The sequence below is a fragment of the Mesocricetus auratus genome, unplaced genomic scaffold, assembly GCF_017639785.1.
Source record: "Mesocricetus auratus isolate SY011 unplaced genomic scaffold, BCM_Maur_2.0 Super-Scaffold_100007, whole genome shotgun sequence".
Taxonomy (NCBI): Eukaryota; Metazoa; Chordata; class Mammalia; order Rodentia; family Cricetidae; genus Mesocricetus; species Mesocricetus auratus.
In genome coordinates this window covers 61,711,043-61,736,853 of record NW_024429191.1, presented here as the reverse complement: position 1 = coordinate 61,736,853, position 25,811 = coordinate 61,711,043, and the positions used below count along the sequence as shown (strand labels likewise).

Genomic DNA, 25,811 nt, shown 5'->3' with positions numbered 1-25,811 from the left:
AGAAACCAATTTCAGCCCCTATTCCCTGGCTAAATTGTCCCTAATTCTGAATTGATGATGCATCAAATCCTTTTGAATGGAGTGAGGTCCCTATCTCTAACCCATGTTCTTACATTTTGCTCCTATAGCTGGGACTAGACTCTGAGGTTCAGCTCTGACCTGTGACCCTGAAGCAGTAGGGACCTCCAGCAGATCTCAATAGTTTCCAATTTTTAATCCTATAGAGACTCTTTTGCAGCCTATGGGATTCCCTATCAGTTCCTCTAGCTCCTAGATAGATAAATGATAGATATATAGATGATAATGATAAATATGATAGATAGATAGTAGATATATAGGATACAGTTCTTTTATTCCTATCTTAATTACTAAAATTAACTCTCAGATCACACATCACACAGTAAATATCTCTATATCTTCCTGGTTATCAAGGGAATCAGGATTACTTGGCAAATTGCTGTCAACAAATCCACTACCCCTTGTTAATTTGTTGTTATCAATAAAGTCTGACATTGTAGAAAGGCACAAGTGTGTTCTATGTTTCTGATATAGTGTGTTCATGACAAATATCCTTCCATGGAGAAAACAGGAAAACAAAACCAAGCCTGGACTAGAACTTGGGAAGTTGCCAAGTAAAGATCACTGTATCTCCACCTTAACTTAACTGACCCCCATTTTCCTTAAGGCAGCATCTTCCTGCTATCTGGGGAGGGCCTGCTTGGGAAGGGAAGATCTGAGGATGCAGCAGAGGAAGGGATTTTTCCCCTATTGTGTTTGGCCAGAGAGGGAGCTGGTAAGTGATGCTTGGACTGTAGGCCAGTAGAAGGTGATTTCAGTTTCATTTTCCATTTTGTGTATGTTCATTTGTGACAGCAGCTAATGTTTCATGTCTATTGTGGAAATTCCCCCAGTCGGGGAGGGGGGGCACTTCCTCTGCTGCCCTGGCTCCCTATAAAAGGTGTCTGAGCTGCAGAACATCCCTGCAGAGGATCCTGAGACAACAATTGCATCTCTCACAATCTCTGCCCCAGGTACCATGAAGATCTCCACAGCTGTCCTCACTGTCATCCTCACTGCTGCCACCCTCTACGCTCCTTCATCTGCCTCCCCACGTAAGTCCAGGGTTCTGATCACTACAGTTGACACTCTGTCTAGATGCCCACTCCATCCTGTCACCCCAGACCATCCCCTCTTTTCAATCATAGTATGTATACTGCCTCAACCCCATGTACATTCTTAAGTATCATTGACAGTGTCCTGTCATCCCTACTAGATCTCTAAGCCACATTATTGCAGGATCCCCCTGATGAACTGTGTCTCCAAAGTCTACACTATGAACTGTGCAGGCTCTTCTTAAGTGTGGACTGGTGCTGGGTATATCGTAAGGCAGGGTAGCTCGAACTGACTTTGAAAAGTGACTCACTCATATCTGTCAACCAGTATGGTTTCTAAGATACGTCTAATACTTTCTAAAGTGCCTGAGGTGTGATAGTCTCTCTTTTCATAAAAAAGAAATGGGGCTTGTAAAAAAGGAAGAAAGGAAGGAAGGGAAGAAGGAAGGAGGGAGGAAGGAAGGAAGGAAGGAAGGAAGGAAGGAAGGAAGGAAGGAAGGAAGGAAGGAAGGGAATTACATGCCTATTCAGGTCAGACATCATGCAGATTCCTTTACTTGTTACTTGTGCCATCCTATTTAATATGACTGGTCTTTCAATGGCTGTTCTTGACTTATGGTGGAAAACACAGGCCCAAGGAGACAAATTCTTTTCTAAGGGTGCACACTATTAGAGTGTGGAAACTGGTATTCCTATTAACCCTATCTGGATGGGAAATTAGTATCGCAGCTCTGCTGTGGGATGACAACTTAATGGCATCTTGAATTAACAGACCACCCAGAGATTCTCTGTTCAGGGTGCTTCACTACAGTCCAGCCAGGCCCCAGGATGTGAGAGGTACTTTCAGGCCCCATTTAGAAGCCTTTTATAGAGCTCGGCTTTGGATGCTTCCCTAGCTCTTATTCTACACCTCAAAGAAACCTAGCTTTAAATCAACTAGGGGAGCTGAAAGAACATGGCAGAAGGTCCAGAGTGGATAAAGAGCCCAGCAAGTGTTATGTACAGAGCATAAAGCATGTGCTAGGCTCTAGGACCACATAGGGTTTGGACAGACCCTTTCAGGCTCCTGAAAAATCTCCACTGTGGCAACTGTGTCCGCTGAGCCTCCATTTCTGCCAAGAGAGAAGACAATGGACACTGCTTTCAAGATAAAGCATGTAAAGAGCCCAGAACAATGCCCAACATAACTGGCAATTAATAAAAGACTCTCCTTCTCCTCCTCCTTCTCCCAGGTGGCTCGGACACCACTCCCTGCTGCTTTGACTACCTCTCCTTTACACTGCCTCGTGTTCACATCAAGGAGTATTTCTACACTAGCAGCAAATGCTCCAACTTTGCAGTCGTGTAAGTCTCAACCCCACGGGTTCTTCTTTGGGGTATAGAAGCCAACACCCCACCCCACCATGCCCTGACTACAGCCCTGCATGATCTTTCTGGGAGAGTGACCCCTATCACCCCCATTCACTCTCTAGGCACTTCAGATAGCCATGGCTCCTCATCTCCAGCTCAGAGTTCCCAACCTTAACATAAAAAGAACTAGACACAGTATCCTTAGAGCAGTGTTTCTCAATCTATGGGCCATGACCCCTTTAGCAAACCTCTATCTCAAAAATATTTACATTGCGGTTCATAACAGTAGCAACATTACAGTTATGAAGTAACAACAAAAATAATTTTATGATTGGGGGTCACCACAACATGGGAACTGTATTAAAGGGTCACAGCATTAGGAAGGTTGAGAACCACTGCCTTAAAGGATCCTGCCTATCCTGACAGGCACAGTTCCTAGGACAGCAACTTTTGCTAGCCCAACTTTTACTTGAGCACAGGTTGAAATGCCCTGGAGAAGATCCACTCCATCATCCCTCTCCAGTTAAGAGCCCAAAAGTTCCTATTTCACACCCAATCCAGCTCAGCGAATCCTCTAAGGAACTAGGCAGGGTCAAGGTCAAGATGAGTCAAGTTCAGAACAGGTCAAGGTCAGAACCCTAATTTCAGTCAAGTAAATAAAATATAAAAATCTATCCATTTAAGAAGTCAAAATGAGATTCAGCTTTAAGTATGCATATGGATAGATTTGGGGAACTATAATAATCTCTGCCACACAGGGAGTACTTACTGGAGTGTTGTGTCTATGTGCACTGTCTCTAAATTGTGCATAGCCCTGCCTGGTATGCACAAGTCTCTCATATAATAAAACTGAAATTCAGAGGCGTTTTCTGACTTACTCAATGCTGCATAGCAAGTGAGGGTTGAAGCCTGTCTCTGAGGTTCCCTCTGTTATAAAACAAAGTCAATAGTGACAACAGCTTAAGAGAGTTAAGATGCTAATGATTTAGAGAATGAAAATAAAGAGCTATAGAAATGGCTCAGTGATTAAGAGCACTGGCTGCTCTTGCAGAGGATCCAGGTTCAATTCCCAGCATTCACATGATGGCTCACAATTATCTGCAACTCCAGATCCAGGGGATCCAATGCCCTCTCTTCTGACCTCCTCAGGCATCAGGCACATACATATATGGTATACATACATACATGCAATGAAATATACACATATGTCTAAAAAAAGGAAAATGGAACAAAAAAGATTGAAGTGTTAATCAAAAAAATTAAGATTTTATTTATTATTTACATAGTGTTCTGCCTGCATTATGCCTGCAGGCCAAAAGAAGGCACCAGATCTCATTATGGATGGTTGTGAGCTACCATGTGGTTGCTGGATATTGAACTCAGTACCTCTGGAAGAGCAGTCAGTGCTCTTAACCACTCAGTCATTTCTCCAGCTCCAATCCAAAGACTTTTGTGACCCTGGCAAAGTTGAATTTGGGCCCTGGTGAATTACTGAAAGTATAATATTAATATTTAGTATTACTAAATTATCTCTAAAAATTAGTATTTTTGAAACCATTCCTTGAACCTTAGGAGCAGGAAGAGATTAGTAAAATTGCCATCCTTGGCTATGGAGATTTTATATAGTAAGAGTGGTAAGTGAGACGCAGAATGACTAAAACACAGAGGAGAAGGTGTGTCTAGCTTCAAAGGTGGGGGGGAGGAATTCAGAGGTGATTACTATAAAAGATGTTGTTAGTGGAGAGGCATGGAGAAGTGTGTGTGGAGGATGGGATGTATCTGAGAACATGCTCACAGGCTTCTACTTTACTAAGTAGGGACATGTGAAGGAAAGCAGAGAGTACCTTGAGTGTCACAAAACTAAAGAAAAACTCAGAGTTGGTAAGAGTAAAATGGCCTGGATCAGGGAAAGCCTAGGAAGAAGGGATCTAGACAGGAGGCTGTTGAAGTCACCCACATGTGTAGTTATCATCGGCTGAGTGGTACCCAGAGGCAAGAAGGAGCAAAAGTCAGGAGCTTAGGAGGATGAATCAGCCAGGATAAGAGATTTATGGTCAGGAGCAAGAGATAAACGTAATGAGCTTTCTAGGCAAAGACGGAGAGGTATGCAGGTGTGCAGGTCTGTAACAGGCTTTTTCTTTTGGGCCACTAACCAGCTCCAAAATCAAGATGCAGAGATTTCTTATTAGTTATGAATGCTCGGTCTTGTCTTATGCTTGGCCCACTAGTTCTTACAACTTAATTTAACCTGTTTCTCTTCATCTATGTGCCTTGGGCTTTTTGCCTTTCTTTCCTTCTGTATATCTTACTTTCACTGTTTCTCCTGTCTGGTGGATGCCTAGTTTCTGGCCCCAGGCATGTCCCTCTCTTTCTCACTTGTTTTCTTCTCCTTCTCCTTCCTTGAGCCTAGATTTCTCCTTCTACTTATTTTTCTCTCTGCCTGCTGGCCCCAACTATCTTTTCTCTGCCTAGCTACTGGCCATTCAGCTCTTTATTAGACCAATCAAGTAACTTACTCAGGCAAGATAAAACAAATGCAACACATCTTTACATAAACAATGCAGCATAAACAAATGCAACATACGTTCACATAGTTAAAGTAATATTCCACAGCATAAACAAATGTAACACATCTTTACCCAGTTAAAGTAATATTCCACAACATGGATCTAGAGGGCAAATTGGAAAAAGGAGGAAGGAACCAAGCAAAGTTCCAGCAAGACAATCCATTGAGATGTTGGATGGAGGGCTGGAGGGATAGATAGCTCAGTCGTTAAAGGCTATGCTCACAACCAAAAGTATAAGAGATGTTGGATGGAGTGTAAGCAAGAGGCTGAGGAGAGAGTCCAGGAACTGCCAATAAAAAGAAGCTATGTCATATTGTCTTAGTCATCCCTGCTACAGAGCTGGTCTGCCATGTTAGAATCCTAGTTATGCCGTTTGGTAAGCAGGGCCCCTCAGCCTCTCTGAGGTGGTTCCAAAAGAAGGTAATTAAGGCACTTTTTTTCACTAGGTTGCAGAGAGAATAACAGTCCTTAGACCATCCCTTGGCACATAATAGGATAAAGAAGTATTAACCTGCTATTGTTGTTATCTAAATGGTGTGTGGGTGTGCATACATATGTTAGGAATGAATGAAATTCATTCATCTAATCATTCATTCAATAAATGTTACCAAGCATCAACTATATGTGAGGCCTGGGGTCAAAGAAGGAAAGAAGAGAACTCAAAAGGGCAGTGTCTTTGAGGGCGCCTGCTCTTAAGAGACAGGTAGAAAGGGAAATCAGATGAGCAAAGGGTCCCAAAAATGGAGGAAGGAAGGAAGGAAGGAAGGAAGGAAGGAAGGAAGGAAGGAAGGAAGGGAAGAATTAGCCAAGATGACTTGTTCTTGGTATCACATACTGTATAAAGGAAGAGGAAATGGAGGTCTGAGCAATCCTGACTGCAGGAGTTGGCACCCTGGTCTTTTGACTCACTAGCTAGCTACAGGCTGAGAGTGCCTAGAAGAGCGATTAGCCAATCTTAGGGTTCCCACTTAATTTCCTCAACTCAGGTTCTGATATAAGTACAATCAATACTCAATTTCATTAAATTCAGCACTCCGCATAAGTCAAGGGCCAAAAAAAAAAAAAAGGCCAGTGCTTGGCCTTCTCAATGCTGAGTTCCAGATTTGTGTGTTTTTGTAGGGAATTAACATGCATGAAACTCTGCCTGTAGCTTGGTGCCTTTAGCTACAGCAGAAAAAGAAATGTCTTCTGAAAGGAAGAAAACAGTTCTGAGCTACAAAAATGCCCTAATAACCCTGTAATCATTCCCCTTTATGCTTTTCAGTCTCCTTACACCAAAAGCTGCCCCACTATTAACCTCTTTTTCTCTTCTACAGTTTTGTCACCCGAAGGAACCGTCAAGTGTGTGCCAACCCAAAGAAGAAGTGGGTTCAAGAATACATCAACTATTTGGAGATGAAGTAGAATAGAGGGTTTCTCCAGCTTCATCCTGTATAACTTACCTATCATTGCTTGCTCTAGTAATAACCAGCTTGGGGATGCCACTCAGCAACCCCCTGCTCCCACTCATTCCTGGGAGGGCATAGATGCTACCATACCATAGAGATTGTAACAACGTTCTCTTCTAGAGCCTGGGAGATCTGCTGAGGCCCTGCCCTGTGACAACAGGAAGTAACCAGGCTCTGAGTTTCAGGCTCCTCAGCTTGGTTTGGGAGCAACAACAACAACAGCAAAAAGCCTGTGTATCTCTCAAGCAAGGAAAGCAAATGGAGACCCATTTGCAAATATTCATACCTTAGGCCCTCACAGGCTCTGCACAGCAAACCCAAGAAACCAGCACTTCATTAAAATTCTGATGCAAGGACAAAGCTGGCTCCTGATTTGATTTCTTTCTAAGAAACCCTCTTCCCTACAAGCATTAAGCATGCAGAGATCTAGACACATACCTGGTATCAACATCAAATTTAGGCCTGTGCAGTTAGCAGGTCTGGGAGCAAGCACCCTCTGAAAATAGATAGGCAAAGCTGGTAAAGTAACCAGTGGCCTATCTACTAGGATTAAAATCTAAGTATCATGATGTACTACTACCTATAAGAATTTATATGGATACCTATCACAACACCTCCCTGCCTGCTTCCTCAGGCTTTTAATGACCCTTCTACCTTAGCCTGACCCATACCTTATCTCCAGTGGGTTCCTCTAACACTATTATATTGTCCCTAGGACAGGACTTAAGGACAATTTCAGAGGCCTACATTATTTCGGATAAGGTTTTAAAGTTTTTGATAACTGTACCAGCACATTGGGGTGGGGGGTAGCCCACCTTTCCCACCTATGTGTCCCTTCAGGTGAACACATATAGATAACAGATGTAGTCATAGTTATAGATAACATTAGTTGAGCACTATGTGCCAAGAATTGACTCAGCTCCTCACATTCATCGCCCTCTTTTGCTTTATAACCTTAGAATGGGTATTAATATTAGATGTTTATTATTTTCATTTTTAAAGTATGTGTGTATATGAGACAGACAGACATACACACCTGAACACACACACACACACACACACACACACACACACACACACACACAGGATTAGGAGAATGGACATATGTGCCATGGCGCACAGTGAATGGGTTCCATCCTCTCCTTTTATCTTCTCGTGGGGCCCAGGAGTAAAAATCAGGTAACCAAGCTTGTGTAGCAAACATCTTTACTCACTAAGCCATGTCACCAGCTCAACACTCAGTAAAACTCATGGTAAAATGGAGCTCCACAACAAAAGGAAAACAAGTTTTAAAAGTTTCCAAACCCATTAGATCTAACATAAATTCCTACATGCTTGCCCAGCTTCAAATTACAATTTTTTAAACACAAAAATTTGCAAACAAATTTTTAAAATTCTCTGGTATATACATTTTTTTCTGAGCCCCTCAAAGCTGCCAATGCAATATCACTACACCCCTAAGGGTTTCAGTATTATCTACTAATAACAAGAACATTTTATATAGCTACAAAGTGAAAAACACAGGAAACTTAACAATGACACTACTATTTCCTAATGCATAATCATCAAATATGTATTATCATATCCTCTCACTGTCCCAGCAATGCCCTCGATGGCTATTTCTCTTTAATTAAGAATCTAAGTCAGGCCAGAAAGTGGTGGTGCACACCTTTGATCCTAGCACTAGGGAGGCAGAGATAGGCATATCTTTGTGAGTTTGAGTGCAATCTGATCTACAGAGTGAGTTCCAGGACAACCAAGACTACACAGATAAACCCTGCCTGGAGCAGTAGCGGGGAGGGGCTAATTCAGTATATAAATGGTATTTAGAGATATATCTTTTTAGTATTAATTTTTTTAAAAGCATAATAGGATCTCACTGTGTAGCCCTGGCTGCCTAGAACTGGCTATGTAAATCAGGGTGGCCTGGAATTCTCTTGGATTCATCTGCTTCTGCCTCCAGAGTGCTGGGATTAAAGGCATGTGCTACCAAAACTGGCCTTTTCAGTGTTCCTTAACACACGTTTTGGCTTTTGGCTGGGGAGTGGGGGGTGGTTTTCTATGTTGCCCTAAGTTGCCTGGAACTCCCTATATAGATGAGGGTGGCATGGAACTTAAGATAATTCCCTCCATCTCTCCAGTGCTGAGCTTACACAGCTGATCCACCATGTCCAGTCATTTGTCAGGATCTCAATATATAGTCCAAACTGGCCTTGAACTTTCAGGCTGGAATTAGTGTGTGCTACATCGCCTAGCTGAACAACATTTTTTTTTTTGGTCCTTAAGAGCATTGAAATTGTTAGATGTTTATATTTTTGTATTTGGTCATTTAGATTTTCTTATTTCCTTATAATTGGACTCAGATTAAGTAATTTTGATAGGAATTCCAGTTGAGTAATGTTATCTTCATCTATGTAGCATATGAAAGCATAGAATGTCAGTTTACTTATATTAAGACAGATAACTTAATGATCCATATTTTAATAGTTTTTAGATTTGTTTATTCCACTTTATGTATATGAGTGTTTTGCAAACATGCATGTATGTTCACCACATGTATGTCTGCTGGATCCCTTGTAACTGGGATAATAGATGGTTGTCAGTTACCATGAGTGTGCTGGGAATTGAGCTCAGGTCTTCTGTAAAAGCAACAAGTGCTAACCAGAGTCACTTCTCTAGCCCAATGATCCATATTTTCTTGATACACTGTGTCATAGCTAATCTTGGTTGAAAGACTGAATGAGTCTGGCCCAGCAGTAGTGCCACACACCTTTAATTCCAGCACTAGGGAGGCAGAGACAGGCGGATCTCTGTGAGCTGGAGGCCAGCCTGGTCTAAAAAGCAAGTTCCTGGATAGCCAGAGCTGTTACACACAGAAACCCTGAATGAGTCTGGGATCAACTAGACCACTGTCATACCTGGAAGGGATATTCTTTTTCTTTTTTCAAACATAAATTAAAAATTTTTATTTTATGTATAAATATTTACCTGCATGTTTGTGTACCATGTGTGTTCTTAGTGCCCATACAGGTCAGAAGAGACATTAGATCTCCTGGAATGGAGTTTTAAACAATTGTGAGTTGCCATGTAGGTGCCAGGAACCAAACTCAGGTCTTTATTAATAATCTTAACTGATGAACTACCTCTCCAGCCCCTTGATCAGTTTAGCAGTAGTAGGAAGATCTACCTTTAATGCGGACAGCATCACAGGACCAGACCCTGGACTGAAAAAAGTATGTGCTAAGCACAAAGTGTTCTCACCATGCCTGACAGGCTACTGTGACTTCCCTGCCATAGTGGATTATAACCTGAACTAAAATAAACCCTTTCATACATAAGTTACTTTTGTCAGAGTATTTTAATCACAGCAACAGAAAAGAAAAAGACACACAGTAGGCTTCCTGCTGTGTGTTGACCAATACTGTTAGACACTGGAGTGGAGTGAAGAAAGGGATTACGTCAGAGCCGTGTGGGGAAGCAAGCTTGGGGAGGAAAGCCTTCAGAAATTACATCATTGATATGTAGTTGAAGGAACTGAGTCAGGTAGGAGGGGAGGGGAAAGGCTACAAGGCAGATGGAACAACATAAGTAAACAAAAGAGATCTGAACAGCAGCTTCTTACCCCACACCCTCCCTTCTATCAGCAAGGAGGGATGTGCATGCGTATAACAGAGGTTTCCTATCCCTGTCACTTTCCTGATGCCCAATCCTGTGAACAACCCCTGTCCCTAGCATGGGCTGACTTGAGCTGGATGGTTCACAAACACTTTGCGCCCCACCAAAGCCACTGGAGTCCAGCAAACATGTGACTTAGCCACTTTTCTGCTGAAGGAAATGAAGTGTGATGAGCAGCTCAGCCAGCAGGCCAGCAGAGGCCAGCAGTGGGGCTCAACAATGGAAATGAGTTCTGTTTCCATAGGCAACCTGGTTGGCGCTTGGAAGCTTCCATCTCCAGAAGTCAGTCCCAGTGCCTCCCTGGTTTCTCTTGTGCCAGAGGAAGGGGCCTTGTCAAGCCCTGCCCCCTTTGCTTCACATCCTTGAATTTTTGGCTGTCCTAGTTCACCTCCGGCCTACACTAAAAACGATGGATCATGAAAAACAGGCCAGTTTCTCTCAAATGCCCAAGTCAATGTTCAACTATCCATGGCTGGAATATCGAAACAGGAACAAAAGTGAGGATGGGTGGAAAGGACTGGAGTCAGGGGCAGGGTGTGCTAAAGCAAAGCTAGCTACCCAGACCCAACTCCAGATTGTTAAGCCCTGGGTTTAACAAATCCATGGGAAAGGCCAGGGTAGGCCTTTGAGCAGTTGATGGTTCCCCCACAGCCTCACAGTAAGTCTATTTCTTCAGTAGGACTTACTGGATTATCTCAAGTTCGGACACCTGTGTGTTCCCCAGCTTTTCCCATGCCTGCCTGTGCCTTTTCTCTGCACCAGCTCTCGCACCTCCAGCTTTGGCATAAGGTCTTCCCTAAGTCCACTGCTCTTACCCCTGACTTTTCTGATTAACTCTTTTTTTAATTTTGAATTTTTAGAGACAGGGTTTTTGTGTAGCCCTGCCTGTCTTGGAACTTGCTCTATAGACCAGGCTGGCCTTGAACTCAAGAGATCTGCCTGCCTCTGCCTCCTGAGAGCTTCGATTAAAGACAGTCACCACCACTACCTGGCTAACTCTTGCTTATATACAAGACTTGGTCTGTATCATCTTCTCAGGAATATAATTTTTCATCCCCAGCTCCCAATGTGCCTCTCAGCCTCACTGCCTGTGTATATTCATTTCCACATTAGTTTCCCTTTGTAAATCATCACAGACCAGAATTTCTGCATCGAATGCTAGGTGGTTCTCACAACGTCCCAGAATGATCAGATCAAAGCCTCGAGAATCAGATACTAGGGAGATGAATCCCAGAAATCTGGGTTTTAACATGCTTTCCAGATGAGTTTAATGCAAATTCCCATCTAAGAAAACGAATGAAACCAACAGTTGTCACCTTTAACAAACTATTGGATCTCCAGGAGAGCTTCCCAAAATGCCTAGGCTCTATTACCACAAACCTGACTCAAGTTAGTCTGATACAAGGCCTAAGTGTGTTCAACTATCATTACAGTAATTCTGACATGGAATTACTTAAATGTCAATGACATGGAAGGCACCAGGGATCTGGTTGAAGTTCCTGGTGGCATTTCTGAGAGGCTTGTAGGCACAGTAACAGAAGACCATACGACACTGAAGGGAAAGGGCCACCCTGGTTTCTGGGAAAATCCCTAGTGCTAGCATTTACTAACTGCAGAACAAATGAATGCCTCAACAAGCATTTGAACCCACATTTTTAAACTACTGTCTCATCTGTACCACACATATATCCTTGCTCCTCTTGCCAGAATTCAAAAGAGCCATGGCTCCTGTTCACCTGCCCTTGTCCTGTTACAAGGTAAGTAACTTTTGTTACCTTCGGAACTGTGTCAAAGTAGGAAGAGCACCAAACTCACTCCCAATTCAAGCTAGCTCACAAAACTACTGACATTCTCTTATGAGTCTGCCATTAATACTGTGTGATCTTGGGCAAGTTACTTTCTTTCTCTGAGAGAGCCTTCACAGTCTCCTCGTTTTGGTCAACAGTGCTGGCCTCCTTGTGTCTGCAAGGCCTGGGCTGTGCAGAATGCTTGCTAAAAGAAATCATTTTGTTAATGCAGCAATCCTTACTTGGGGTTGCCAGGTAAAACAGACTGCCCAATTAAATTTAAATATCCCATTAGCAATGCATGGGTTTATTTAATATATAAACACCCCAAATATTTTATTCATCACCTGAAATTCAAATTTAAGCTGACAGTCTTTTGAAGTTTCTTATTTTGAAGTTTCTAAATATAGAAAACCTATATTGAAGTCACGATAATCATTGGGAAACCCTTAAGATCCTATCAGTCACTAAGTTGGGACTTACTGGCTGAAGTCCATTGTTCCCTTTTGCCCAGAGAGATCTGTTGTAAAGATAGAAAAGTTTGAGAGATGGCAGAATCTTGGCCAGATCCTCAGAAAACCACTGGCCTACATGAACCCCTCTGCTACAGTCATAACTGTACCACGAAGTTAAAGGCTTGGGATCTAATTGCACGAGGTTCTACATGTAGTCTCAGCAATACACACAACAGAATAGTCATACAGTTAAGAGTATTTGAAGGAAGCCTATGAAATTCATGGAGGCGGAGAACTATGTAGTATACATAGTTCTTTTCCCTAGCTTTCTATATTCCCCCAGCCCTGACCTCCATCCCCTTTGCCCATGTGACCTTTCAAAGGCTTTGAGATACTCAAGTAAACAAACTGTGAACTCAGATCAATTACAAATCCTTTCAAGATCTAGAGTGACTTTGAGCATCACAACTATCTTGGGAGAGGAACAGAACAAGAAATTAGACTCATTTTACAGAGAAGACTGAAGCCTTGATAAAGTAAACTTTTCCAAGTCATATAATGGGGGAGATGGTAGTTGTGGCTCCAGACTAGATGAGAGGCTTAAAGTGGTATCTCTCATGTTTCCTTTTCTTCCCTTCAATACCCCTTCTCTGGCCCTAGCACTCCAGTAATGGTCTAGGGGAGCCCTCTGACTGCTCTGCCACTTTCTCTCCCTACCAGTTGCCAAAGGAGGCATTTCCCCCAAGTCCAGAGTGCTGGAGGGTTCATCCAAGCAGGCCAAAATCAACCCCTGTCTTCTATACTAAGAAGCCTGAACTCTTCATACATTGGCGCACCCTGTATGATCAACGCAAGGAACGGGAATCACAGAAGGTGTTTTGGAAAAGGAGAACGCTCCCAAGGTGTGCTTTGCCCATCTCCATACTCTATACCGTACAACTCCTCCAGGAAAAGACAAGAATCAAGATGGTTTGGGTCAAGAATGGGACCAAGTCAGGTGCTAGAGAGGACCCTGGGGTTCTAGAAGAGCAGCTCCATCAAGTGGGTATCATTGACCACTTTGATATCAGTCTTTCCCTGGTCTCTTCTCTGAGGCTCTGTGGTACAGCTGGGGTTGTGGCCTGAGGAGGAGAGGAAGAAGGCTGTCTGTGCAATTTCTCACACAGGTACTTCAAAGACAGTGCCCAAATACAAAACCTCCATGTCTCTATCAGCAACTTGACTTTAAAACCTAAGTTGGGACCCAGGTTGTTAGATCCCACCAAGGACCCTCTGAAGTTGCAAAGAATAAAGGTCAGGACCATGGTGGGATGAGGACTGTGAGCACTCCTTTCCTTTGGATACCTTTACCTTGGGTTCAGAATACCTACCCTTCAGCCCTGAGTCCTTCTCTGCAATATGGAGGGAAGGGAGGATGGGGACAGGGTTGACTGTACTCATTCCAATTTGGAGTTCTGCTTTTTTCTTCCATTGAACTGGCCAACCTTGGATGAGCAGGAACTCACAAACAGCCTGAAATCTCCAAGAGAGGATGAACAGTGCTATGCAGCCTATGTGAGAAGCAGCAAGGGGATGCTGAGAGGGCAGCTTCCAGGGGTGGTAGCTGAGATGGAAAGGGAAAAACAGTTAAAGGTGGATGTGGGGGGGTGGGAGACACCCCAGGTATAAATTTCAGCTGTGTCCAGAAGACAATAACTCTTGAGCTGGTATCCAAGGTCTTTTTCCTTTCCTCTATCTGTCTTCCTGCAGGCTTTAGGCCATCTGGGCATCAATAGCAAGTTTGTCATAGAAGCGCTGTGGCAGGTGGTGAGTCTGGGGGCTGCATGGAGTTCAGGGAAAGAGGAAAGAGGGTGTGAGGTTTGTAGAGGGTGGGAGCATGGGTACATGCTTTTCCCAGAGCACCAAGAAAAGTCAGGTCCACTGTTGTATGGTGAAGTCCCCATCTTGTGCCTTTGGCCTCTTTAGACTGCAGCTTGAGAGGAGTGAGAATCTTACAATCCTCCTAGTTTATGAAAACACTTTGGACTAAAAAGCCAAAAAAGAATTGGTGGCTCATGCCTGTAACACTAGAACTCAGGAGTTGGAGGCAGGAAGACTGCAAGTTCCATGAGAGCTTGAGTTACATGACTAGCCTGGGTTGCATAGCAAGAAACACTAAGGACTGGGGAGGTAGCTTGGTAGTAAAGCCTTGGCTAGCATATACTAGGCCTTTGAGTTCTATTATCACATATGGAAACATACACCACCCTGGGACTTAAACATATACCAACCTCTGACTTAAAACATTACTCCAGGCTTACATATATTAAGCTAAGCATCCCTGCTATCATTATTGATGGTAGTAATTGTGTGTGTGTGTATGTGTGTGTGTGTGTGTGTGTGTGTTTGTAGACAGATTTTTACTATGTTGCCTAGATTTTGAACCCATGGGCAATCCTCCTGCCTCCAACCCCCAAGTGTTGGAATTACAGGCATGAGTCACCACACCCAGCCTGAGCCCTAGTCACTCTTTATAGTCACACCTACAATCTTACAGAACTCTCAAATAGAATCTCACAAATAGAAGTTCTGAGACTACAAGTACTTGCCAAGGCAAGTGACTACAAGAAGTCAATTCCCTGGCTTGGTGTTGCTCCCATTGTATCATCCTGCCAGTATACTCTGTATGAACATAAACAAGTCACTATCTAGTTCTCTGACTTCTATTTTGTGGAAGTTACACTGAAGCAATCCTTAAAGCTTTGACTACCTATCACTTTATGGTATGTTTTCACTATTTCCTTCTTAAATCAGGCTCAAACTGGTTCAGCAAAAGTGAAGGATGAGGCCTATAGAGCCCTGGCTATCCTAGGTATGTTCTCACCCTTTGTAGGGAGTTGGGAAGGTATTAAAGTACAATCACTTTCTTCTATGAGGGTGGGTAGAAGAGAAGTGGGTATGAGCCCACTCTAACCTAGCATTCTGCAGGGTCTGGGAACTACCCTAGGTACTGTTGGGCAGAGAGAAGGCAGGATGAAAAGGGAAAACAGACGTGTGGGAGGGACAAGGCGGCCTCTACAAGTTGCATTCACGCTTAGCCTGCTCTCTGACACAATGAGAGGATGGGAAACCCCTTGGAAACCAGTACTTGGACCTCCTGTCTTAAGAGTAAAGTGGCTTTAAATGGGTCCTTACAGAGAGGAGCAGTTCTTGAGGCCCTGACCTGACCTGAGCACTTTCCCTGTCCAGGCTGCTTGAATAAGTCTGTGATCCGGGCTCTCATCAAACAGTTGAAGAAACAAAATCAGAGTCAAAGGATAGAGACCCTGATGGGGCTACGAGTAGCTCTGAACTCCTGGGCTGCTGTGCGGAATAGCAAGGTGATTGGAAAGATAATCTGTAATTGGGGAAAGGTCAAGGTAATTGGTGATTTGGGCTGGGACTTGAGTCCAGAAGAAGGTAGCCTGTATTAGAAGACACTGTCATTTTGGAGTTCCCTCTAAAGTTGAACAGAAGTATAGGCTGATATACTACCATTAGACAAACTCTGTAAAGCTGAAAAGAAAAAGAGTAAATGAGATTCCGTAAGAAACCAGCATGCCTATGCCCTTTAAGTGGGAGCCATCATTTTCATCACCTCTAAAGCAGCCCACTGAAGCAACATCTCTGTCAAAAAGGAACAGAGAATAAGGGAGTCCACTGATACAGCTCTTGCTTATTTCCCCTTTTAGAGCCCTCACTCTCTAATTCCAACAGTGCTTCAAAGAATCCATTACTCATCCATTTATTCAGCAAATACATATTAAACAGTTTCCATGTGCCAGGTACTGTTGGTCCCTTGAGAGTAGCAAAAACAACAAAAAGGCAAAGCGCCCTGCCTTTGTTGTGAGACTCACAAAATAATTTAATTATGAAAGTATATAGTATGTTAGAGATCACAAGTGTGGTGAGAGGAAGTAAGTAGCATCAAGATTGCAAAGTAGGGATGAAGATGAGCTGTAATTTAGACACAGTAACAGAGAAGGTTCAATATGAACAGTGAGTGAACTTGAGTAAGACATGAAGATGCTTTATAGCTACCTAAGAGAGGATATTCCCAACAGGAAGACTAGTCAGCACAAAGGCAGGAACATGATTGCCATGGTCAAGGATCAGCAAGAAAGGCCAGTGTTGTTGAAGTGGAATCAGAATAGAAAAATCAACCAGAAATGAAGGGCTAGTCAAAAAAGTTAACAGATTAGATTGTATGTGGCTTTGTGGGCTTTTTAAATACCTGGGCTCTTACTCTATATAAGGGACTTTTAGAGGTCTTAACCAAAATGTAATTTTCATTTTAAAAGTTCATTCTAACAGGTAGGTCCCTTGTGAGTTCAAGGCCAGCCTAGTCTACAGAGTAACTTCCAGGACAACCAGGGCAACACAGAGAAACCCTGTCTTAAAGAAAAAAAATTCACTCTAAATGATGGCTTAGGAGAAAGTAGGTGGTAGCCAAAAAATAAGGGAAAGAGTACAAAAACCATGTGATGGCCTGAGGCTTAGAGAGAAGTAGTATAGAAAACATGAAGCCTGAGCCAGGAATAGCAAGCAGCATGTGCCTGAAATCCCAGCTCTTGTGAGACTGAGGCAACAAGATCCTGAATTTGGGGTCACCTATAAAATGAAATGAGATCCTATCACAAAAAAAGAAAAAATTAAAAGGTGATTGCCAGATGAAGATACAGCACCTCCTACTGCTCATTTCATATACTTTTTCCCTTTAAGAGACCTGAAGTTGGAAACGAGGAAGAGCTGGTGTCTGTGCTGCAGAAGCTGACAGACAAGTCATTGAACGAAGTGTCTTTAGAGGCAGCCCTGTGCTTAGGTTTCCTGAGGCCTAGCAACAGCATGGTACAAGAGTTCTTGCTGCAATTTCTGTGCCAAGGGCCTATGTCTCAGAGGATGAAGGTAAAAGAGGCAGAAAGCCAGTTTCCCTGCGAAGTGCATGCTTGGCAAACAACGGCCAGTGTTGACTTGAGTGGAGTATGGTCCTACCATCACATCCCAAAGAAAACAAGCTTCAGCTGGGTGCACAGCACAGTTCTCTGTGTGTTTATGAATATGTAAACATGTGACTATGAGGATATATGGACAAGTGCACATATACATATATTTGATATATGAGTTTTCATTTATGTGTGCACATATCCACTTGTACTCTTATTCAAAAGGCCAAGGGGCAGAAAGAAGCACTCTCTTTTGGTTCCCAAATGAGTTCTAAGCCCAGCCCTAAAGTCTGCTTTGCTGTCAACACACCTCTGGTCACACCATATACCCTACCCTATTCCATCCTTCACAGGCACTTAGGATGCTGGTCAAGATGATGAATGTTCACTCAGCTGCGGTCACCAGGGCCATTCTGGAACAACTACACTCTGATGTCCTTAACGTAAGCTCTAGGCTACCTTCCTTAGCATAGGAGAGTTGGAGAGTGCAAATATACATCATCTTTCACACCTACCTGTCCCTTCCCTTAGGATCGCTTTGAAGCTACCCAGATGCTCAAGACCATTGGGCTGGAAAAGATCCAGGCACAGGGGCTGGAGGAACTCACATTTGACCTGCTCAAGAGGAAGATACACAATGACCCCTTCCTAGTAAGACCATAGCTCTCAGTCCCAAATCTGTCTCCTCTTTATTCTCTTGAGGTGATGATTCCCAACAAACCCCACACCCTAGTTATCAAACTGGTTTTACCCTATTCCTCTCATGTAGTCCATGTTTTTAATCTACCTTGTCTGGTCAAGCAGTTCCTCAGCACAAAAATGCCACCCAAACTGCTTCCTTCTACTCATTTCTTCTCCTTTCTATGAAAATGCAATTGTTCCTTCCAAACTATTCTAAGCCCAGTGTGGTAGTATACACCCATAATCCTAGTACTTGGATGATCAGGAATTCAAAGCCAGTCTCAACTACTTATCAAGTTTGAGGACCCTGTGGGCAACATGAGTTGGGATAAGCAAGGATAGTCCAAATAGCATCTGCCTTTCTCACATCCATTGCATTTAACTTTACAGAACCCTGGCATGTCCACGTTGTTCTAAAATGTAGATTGTCTCACCTGTTCATAAAACTTCTCAGTGGTTTCCAGTGCCCTCAGGATGGCTTACTTTGTATCCTATCTCAAGCCCTACTTACCTCTTTATAGTTTTTTTCCTCCAGGGCTAAGAACCAAACCCAGGCCCCTGCATATTACAGAACCCTGGCATGTCCACGTTGTTCTAAAATGTAGATTGTCTCACCTGTTCATAAAACTTCTCAGTGGTTTCCAGTGCCCTCAGGATGGCTTACTTTGTATCCTATCTCAAGCCCTACTTACCTCTTTATAGTTTTTTTCCTCCAGGGCTAAGAACCAAACCCAGGCCCCTGCATATGGGAGGCAAGTGCTCTGCTACTGAACTATGTCTCCAGGCCTTGATTCTTTGAAGACTCATTATAGCTGACCTCAAACTCGAAGTCCTCCTCCCTCTGCCTCCCAAGGGCTGAGATTATAGGTGTTCACTACCCCGCTCAGAGCCTCTCCAGTTTTACTTCTCAGAGCCACATACCAGTGGCTATATCCTGATTTGCCCTCATATACCAGTATAATTACTGAGTGCGTTCTGAAAAGCCCTGGTCTGACCACCTCAATAAATAAACTGTCCCCCATCTCATCCTTCCACTCATTCTTCAACGACAAACTGAGGCAACACTTCCTCCAGGGAAATATCCCAGAACCCAAGATCAAATATGTGCACCTGTCAGAGTACTGTAGTTACCTGTTTGCTTATCCTTTACCTATTCAGTTGTTCAAGGCAGATACCTTTTGGAACAAAAACTGAGTGTTTAACAAAGGTGTATGAAGTAGTGCAATGGTATATCCCTGCATTCCTTCTGTTTTCCCACTCTGCAGGCAATGAGGCAGGCTGTGTCTGAAACAGCAGAAGTTCTCAAGATGAAGCCTTTAATAATGAAGCTGATGGAGGCGTGAGTTGGACTAGATAGAGCCAGAAGGCAACCAAGGGGTCGGCTGAAAACCTTATCTCTATTTCTGGATTTCTGGGGCAGGTCATTCTGACTCTAGGCTTTTATCTGTTAAAAAAAAAAAAAAAAAAAGCTAGTAATACCACTCAGGGTTGCTATAAAAAGTCCTATAGCCGGGCGGTGGTGGCGCACGCCTTTAATCCCAGCACTCGGGAGGCAGAGGCAGGCAGATCTCTGTGAGTTCGAGGCCGGGCTGGACCAATACAGAGAAACCCTGTCTCATAAAAACCAAAAAAAAAAAAAAGTCCTATAACCCCAAGGGAATTTTTAGAAGACCAAGAGTTATGGTGACGATCAAACAAACCCTGATCATTTTAGTGTTTCATGGTGAACTATAATATCTGTCCATCCCAGCATCTCTGATTTGAGAAACAAGAGAAGGAAATGAAATTAGCAGCACTCACCATCCACCATTATGCCTACTTACTCTGGAACTGAGATGTAACCAGCCTCCCTGTCACTCTCCCTTCCCTGTAACTGAACAACATAATCCCTTCTACACAGGCAACTGATGAGTCCAGATGCCAGTGACCGCCAGGAAGCAATCATCTCTTTAGTAAGATGGGCTATTTTTTGATTCAGTTCTTGAGGTATACTGATGTTGATGGGGGAGTAGATGATTTAGCAGCTACTGAGGATAAGAAAGAACTGTGGTTTGGGAAGATTATTTCAGAATTCAAGTTCTGTTGAAGGTTTAAGCCTTGGAAAGAGTAGGGTAAATGAGAGATGGGTATAAAGGACGCTATTAGGTATTACCGAAAAGGTACTGACTCACTGATAATGGGATCTAAATCCCCAAAGGAAAGGAAAACCAAATCTCTCTGTAGGCCATAGGGTCACCTCAAAGGGAGTAAAATGGGAGAGAATGGGGCATCTTACCTTCCTGCTGGCTACTTAGGCAGACTTACTCATTCTCTGTCCAGGGTGCCCTGGGGATCCGTAACCAACAGGTATTCCACTTGCTGCTGGACATGCTAGATGCAGAAGAGACCCAGGCTGTGAAGAAGAGTGTAAGACATCCCTGTCACATACCCCTCCCATTCACCTTACTATTTGTTCACAGTCAACAATGGGGAATTGGGGCAAAAGTCCTCAGACACTGTCCCTTGGCTTAATTCCTTGGAGTCATAGTAACTATGTCTAGAATTTCCTCTCCCAAGTGCTACCTCCTTTCCCAGCCCCAGCCCAAAGTGAGTCAGCCTCAGGGTCTTTGTTTTCTTGCAGATACAAGAAACATTACTTGTTTGGGCCTCAAGCAACCCCTGGGTACAAAAAAAGCTGCAGAACAAGGTTTTCTTTGTGTATGACGTACCTAAAACTGTGAAGGTAGAGCCTACAAGGTTCAGGAAGGAGCCTGAGGACCTAGATGACTTATGTATCAAAGACTTTCGACGTGCTAAGCTGAGCCCCTTGTTCATCACAAAGTCCTGCAACAAGCAAGGCGAAAAGCAAGAGGCACCTGCTTTCTCATTCTATTTCTCCAAACCAAGAAAGCAAAGACCACAGGTCACAGGGCCTTGGGAGCCAAAAATCAGGGAACAACTCCGCAACTTGGTGAGGCCTCAAAATAGGTTTAATATTTGGGCCTAATTCCTACTCTCTCCTTCAGGATGGCTTCCTCATAACTTTCGTTTGTTCTTTCATGAGTAAATACTTGTCATTTTACCTAGTTTCTGAAGCACCACTGCTATTCACTCCCAAGGCTGGCCTGGAACAGACTCCTTCCCATAGTTTCTATGCAGTCACATGTCCTTTCATCAGAGCAAAGGGGGAAGGACAGTCAAAAGTTTTCTCTGTGGCTAGCTTTCTTCTTGTTATGGCTTCATTCTGCCCTGTGATGAATACCATTACCAGAAACAACTCTGGGAGGAAAGGATTTATTTGGCTTATACTTCCAGGTCACAGTCCATCATTGCGGGACATCTGTGCAGGGATTTAAAAGCAGGAGCTTGAAGGCATGAACTATGTGGGAACACTATCTGCAGCTCTCCTATATGTTCATGGGGATGATACCACCCACAGTGAAATGGGCCTTCCTATATCAATTTGGAATCCATACAATCCCCCCATAGACGTGCCCACAGTCCAATCAGATGTAGGTAATGCCTTAATTGAAGTTTTCTCTTCCCAGGAGACTAAGATTGTGTCAAGTTGACAAAAAAAAAAAAAAGCAGGACACTTCCCTAAATCAAGTCCCTTGTTAGTGCCCAGTATCTGCCAACAAAACTACAGAGCTGGGCCTCTGCCAAAAGAAAATGCAGAGATCTTGTGAAGTTTGCTTCTCAGATTGTTTTATTAGCTTTGCCCCAACCTCATTCATCTCTTTAAAATGGTGAGAATTTTAAATTTTAAATTTCTTTTATTCATTCACTGGTGAGTACCTGTTTGTGTATGTATGATTCCATGCACCATAGCATAACGTGGAAAAGTCAGTTCTCTCCATACAGCATGCGGGTTCCAAGTATCCAATTCAAGTTGTTGACAAAAAGTGCCCTTATATGCTGAGACTTTTTTTTTTTTAATCTCGAAAAAAATTGGTTTTTCTGAGCCAGCATCTAGCTATGTATCCCAGACTAGTTCTGATACTCAGCTTTAGTCAAAGCCAATCAAACTTTCTGCGGCCTCTGTACCTCACACTCACTCACTTAAAAAGACCCCATTAACTGTAAAATTGCCTTAGTTTTTCTTATTTCTATCGACATTTGGATTTCCCTTTGTCAACAATTGGTGAGAGTATACCAATCTCAACAAGGTACAACCATATTAAAAGGTTGCCAGATATGGTGGTAGTGAATACCCACAATCCCAGCATTTGGGAGGCTAGCAAGAGAATAATAGGTTTGTGGTCAGCCTGTTCTACAGAGTGGGTTGTTAATATTTAACCAAACCCAGGTCCTCTTCAAGAGCAACAAGGCTTTAACCACCAAGCCATATCTATAGCCCTATACAGTGAGTTTAATGCTAGCCTGAACTATATACAGCAAGAAAAAAAAAAAAGTGGTGAAAGGGAGGGAGAGAGAAGAAATGAGGAAGGTAATATAGCTGGTTGGAGTGTGAAACCTTTGAAGAAATACTGATTTTTTTTTCCAGACAGTATTTCTCTGTGTAGCCTTTGATGTCCTGGAACTCACTCTGTAGACCAGACTGGCCTCGAACTCACAGAGATCTGCCTGTCTCTACCTCCTGAGTGCTGGGATTAAAGTGGGTCACCAAAGCCCAGCATGTAAATACTGATTTTTTTTTAAATGCAGTACAATGGTTGACAATACAATACAAAGAATGATCAACATCTGAGAACTCTGGCAGGTAGCTAAATCAAGACAAGATTTCAGATAAGCAAAGAGATGAGAATGTTTGAAGAAGTGGAGCTCATTGATACACTTTATTAAGGAGCATGCAGAGATCCCATTTCAAAGATTTGTTACAGAGGGGTATGTTATATTTTGATGTTGTCCTAGAATCAGTTCTAATAGAGAGTCTGATGGTTGAGGGGGCATCTTGGAACTCTGAGAGGAGGTAATGAGAAGGCTCTGACACACTGGTGATAGACCCAGACGGTAGGTGCTATGTGAAGACATGTATGCTCAGTGCTATCAAGTCTGCTACTGAGGATTGGTGAAATTAGGTCAAGATGTTACCATGCGGAGACTGGTTATCTAGTTAAGTAAGAAGACATACCTCCTAAGACACCACATATATGGAAAAAAGGGGTTAAGGATTTGGGCAGGGTTTTACACAAGTTGAAAGCTTAAACAACATAGTTTAAGAACACAGTGTTTGTGCCTGTAGACTGTTGAAACCCAGAGAATTAAGAATTACATTGCTCGCCAGGCAGCTGGTAGCACACGGCTTTAATCCCAGCACTTGGGAAGCAGAGGCAGGTGGATCTCTGACAAGACTAGCCTGGTCTACAAGAGCTAGTTTCAGGACAGCCTCCAAAGCCAGAGAAACTCTGTCTTGAAAAAAAAAAAAAAGAATTACATTGCTCATGTATCCAAAACCACAATGGCCAAGGAAAGAACATCTTTCCTGTCTTTGAACATTGTGCCACTGTCAGGAGAGATCCTAGGAAGTGCTTATATTCCAGAAGAGGGAAACTACACTCTCTATAATTAATTATCCGATTTTACTTTGCATTCAGAATTCAATTCTCTACTAGAATTTTTACTAAGGCAGTAAGTAGTTCCCAACAAGGGGCAATTCTGCCCTAAGGCTTCTGGCAGTGTCTGCACACCTTTAGTTGTCAGGACTTGGTGTGCAGAAGGGCTATTTTTTTTTTCTTGGTTTTTCGAGACAGGGTTTCTCTGTGGCTTTGGAGGCTGTCCTGGAACTCGCTCTGTAGACCAGGCTGGCCTGGAACTCACAGAGATCCGCCTGCCTCTGCCTCCCGAGTGCTGGGATTAAAGGCGTGCACCACCAACGCCCGGCTTCAGAAGGGCTATTATTATCTTCTAGTGAGCAGCTATCAGGGATGCATACGACAACCCCCAAAAGAAAAATATCCACCTGGGTGTAGTGGCAAGCACCTCTAAATCCATCACTCAGGAGGCAGAGGCTGGAGGCTCTCTTAAATTCTAAGTCATGCTACTTACAGAGCCTGTCTCAGAAAAAAAAAAAAAAAGACATAACATGGTATCAGGATGTATGTCTATAAAGTCAGCACTTATGAGGCTAAGGAAAGAGAAGTGTTCAGACTTTTACTACATACCAAGACCCTGTTTAAAAAACAAGGGTGTGGAGAGAATATATAACCCACTTTGTTAATTTACTTTTTTGTGTAAGTGAATACCAGTGTGTGGAATATCTGTGGCGATCAGAAGAGGGTATCAGATCCCTTGAAGCTAGTTAAGAGGTGGTTGTAACCGCCTGATGTGGGTACTAGGAACTGAACTTGGGTTCTCTGAAAAAGCAGCAAGTGATCTTCATGACTGAACTATCTTTAGAGAGAATCTTACACTATATGTAGCCCACACTGGCTCTGAACTTGTGACCCTCCTGTCTCAGCCTCCCAAGTATTAACATTAGATGTACCACAAACACATTAGCAGCTTTTCAATTCTTGAAATTCACTCTTCCTAGTATTACATTAACTTAGACAAAAATCATGTTCCTTCTCAAATGTAGGTACAGTTCACAAAGTACGGTATGTAAGTGGAAGTGAATATTAGTACAGGCTCTGAAGCTACAAAGGGACCACAAGAGATGAAAAAAAGTTCTTTCTTCCCTTGGGTCTCATTAGCCATACAGGTTATCTCGTAGTTCCAGGATCCTCTTCTACTCATCTATTAAATGTGTCTGAGTTGTACTAAACGCCTTTCTCTACACACTGTCTTCCCCAAACTAGTACCATGGGTGACTTTTCAAATGCCTAGGCTTCATTCAGATGTTTGGAGTAGAGCCTAAACATCTTTATTTTCAAAATTTCTAGCTTTTATATACAGCTAACATGGAAAACAAGTGTTCCAGACAACTTCTTCAATTCCCACTTATTAGGTGATTGATAACTTGAAAATATGTATAATGAAGATGTTACAAAAGGTGATATGGAAATGGCTAAGTGGGGGCAGTATTTTAGATAAAATGGCCAGGAAAAACAAGAAAATGGGCTGGAGAGATGGCTCAGAGGTTAAGAGCACTGGCTGCTCTTCCAGAGGTCCTGAGTTCAATTCCCAGCAACCACATGGTAGCTGAAGGCCATCTATAATGAGATCTGGTGCCCTCTTCTGGTGAGCACATAAACAGGCAGAACACTACCTAAAATGAATGGATGGATGTGTGCTATGATTTAAAAAAAAAACAAGAAAATGGTAGACCATAATCTAATGCAATATTGAAAAAGGAGTAGGTCATATGAGTATCTGAAAATACCACACAAAGAAGATATGCTAAGATACAGAAGCAGAAGCCTATTTAATATGACCAAGAATTATAGAGCCAAAGGTTGATATAGCTCAGTGATAAGAATGCTTGACCAACATGAATAGAGCTCTTGGTTCAATACTGCCAACCCATCAAAGAAACAAAAGAAAGAAAAGGGGGGGAGGAATGAACACTGTGGCTGAACAAAAATAGCACGAAAGGATGTTATAGTAATAAGTTGGTGAAAGACAAATCTTATAGTATCTTGTAAATTGGAGTGAAAAATTTAGGGTATAGCCTGTATGGAATATAAAGCAATTCAAAAGCGTTGAAGAGAGATGGCTCAGCAGTAAAGAGTGCTTACTGTTCTTGTAGAAGACCTTGGTTTGGTTCCCAGCACCCACATAGCAGCTCACAATCAAGTTCCAGGGGACCCAAAGCCCTCTTCTGACTTCCACAGGCTCCTCTGCACATATGGTGCAGATATATACACATAAAATTAAATAAACATTAAAAAAAT

General features: G+C 42.9%; 2 protein-coding genes and 1 long non-coding RNA gene across 4 annotated transcripts in view; 2 read left to right on the top strand and 1 right to left on the bottom strand.

Annotated features, from left to right (window-relative positions):
• LOC121141441 overlaps window positions 1-17,990 on the bottom strand; it is a 36,016-nt gene extending 18,026 nt beyond the window's left edge. The window contains exons 1-2 of one of the 2 annotated variants that reach the window (XR_005878356.1): window positions 17,871-17,990; window positions 9,466-9,529 (exon numbers count right to left, since the gene is read on the bottom strand). This is a non-coding gene — a long non-coding RNA (uncharacterized LOC121141441). The remainder of the gene's footprint in view (window positions 1-9,465; window positions 9,530-17,870) is intronic. The other variant, XR_005878357.1, reaches the window with a different exon arrangement.
• Window positions 962-6,837, top strand: Ccl5 (C-C motif chemokine ligand 5). Its single transcript, XM_005076936.4, has 3 exons — window positions 962-1,112; window positions 2,345-2,456; window positions 6,346-6,837. The coding sequence occupies exons 1-3, from the start codon at window positions 1,037-1,039 to the stop codon at window positions 6,431-6,433; spliced, it is 276 nt and encodes a 91-aa protein (XP_005076993.1). The 5' UTR covers window positions 962-1,036; the 3' UTR covers window positions 6,434-6,837.
• On the top strand, window positions 10,418-21,101 carry Heatr9 (HEAT repeat containing 9). Its single transcript, XM_005076937.3, has 15 exons — window positions 10,418-10,649; window positions 11,860-11,909; window positions 13,115-13,296; window positions 13,561-13,687; window positions 13,892-13,948; window positions 14,144-14,200; window positions 15,188-15,245; window positions 15,623-15,753; window positions 17,135-17,317; window positions 17,709-17,798; window positions 17,887-18,006; window positions 19,302-19,375; window positions 19,937-19,988; window positions 20,356-20,442; window positions 20,657-21,101. The coding sequence occupies exons 1-15, from the start codon at window positions 10,562-10,564 to the stop codon at window positions 21,020-21,022; spliced, it is 1,722 nt and encodes a 573-aa protein (XP_005076994.1). The 5' UTR covers window positions 10,418-10,561; the 3' UTR covers window positions 21,023-21,101.
• The last annotated feature ends 4,710 nt before the right edge of the window (window positions 21,102-25,811 follow it).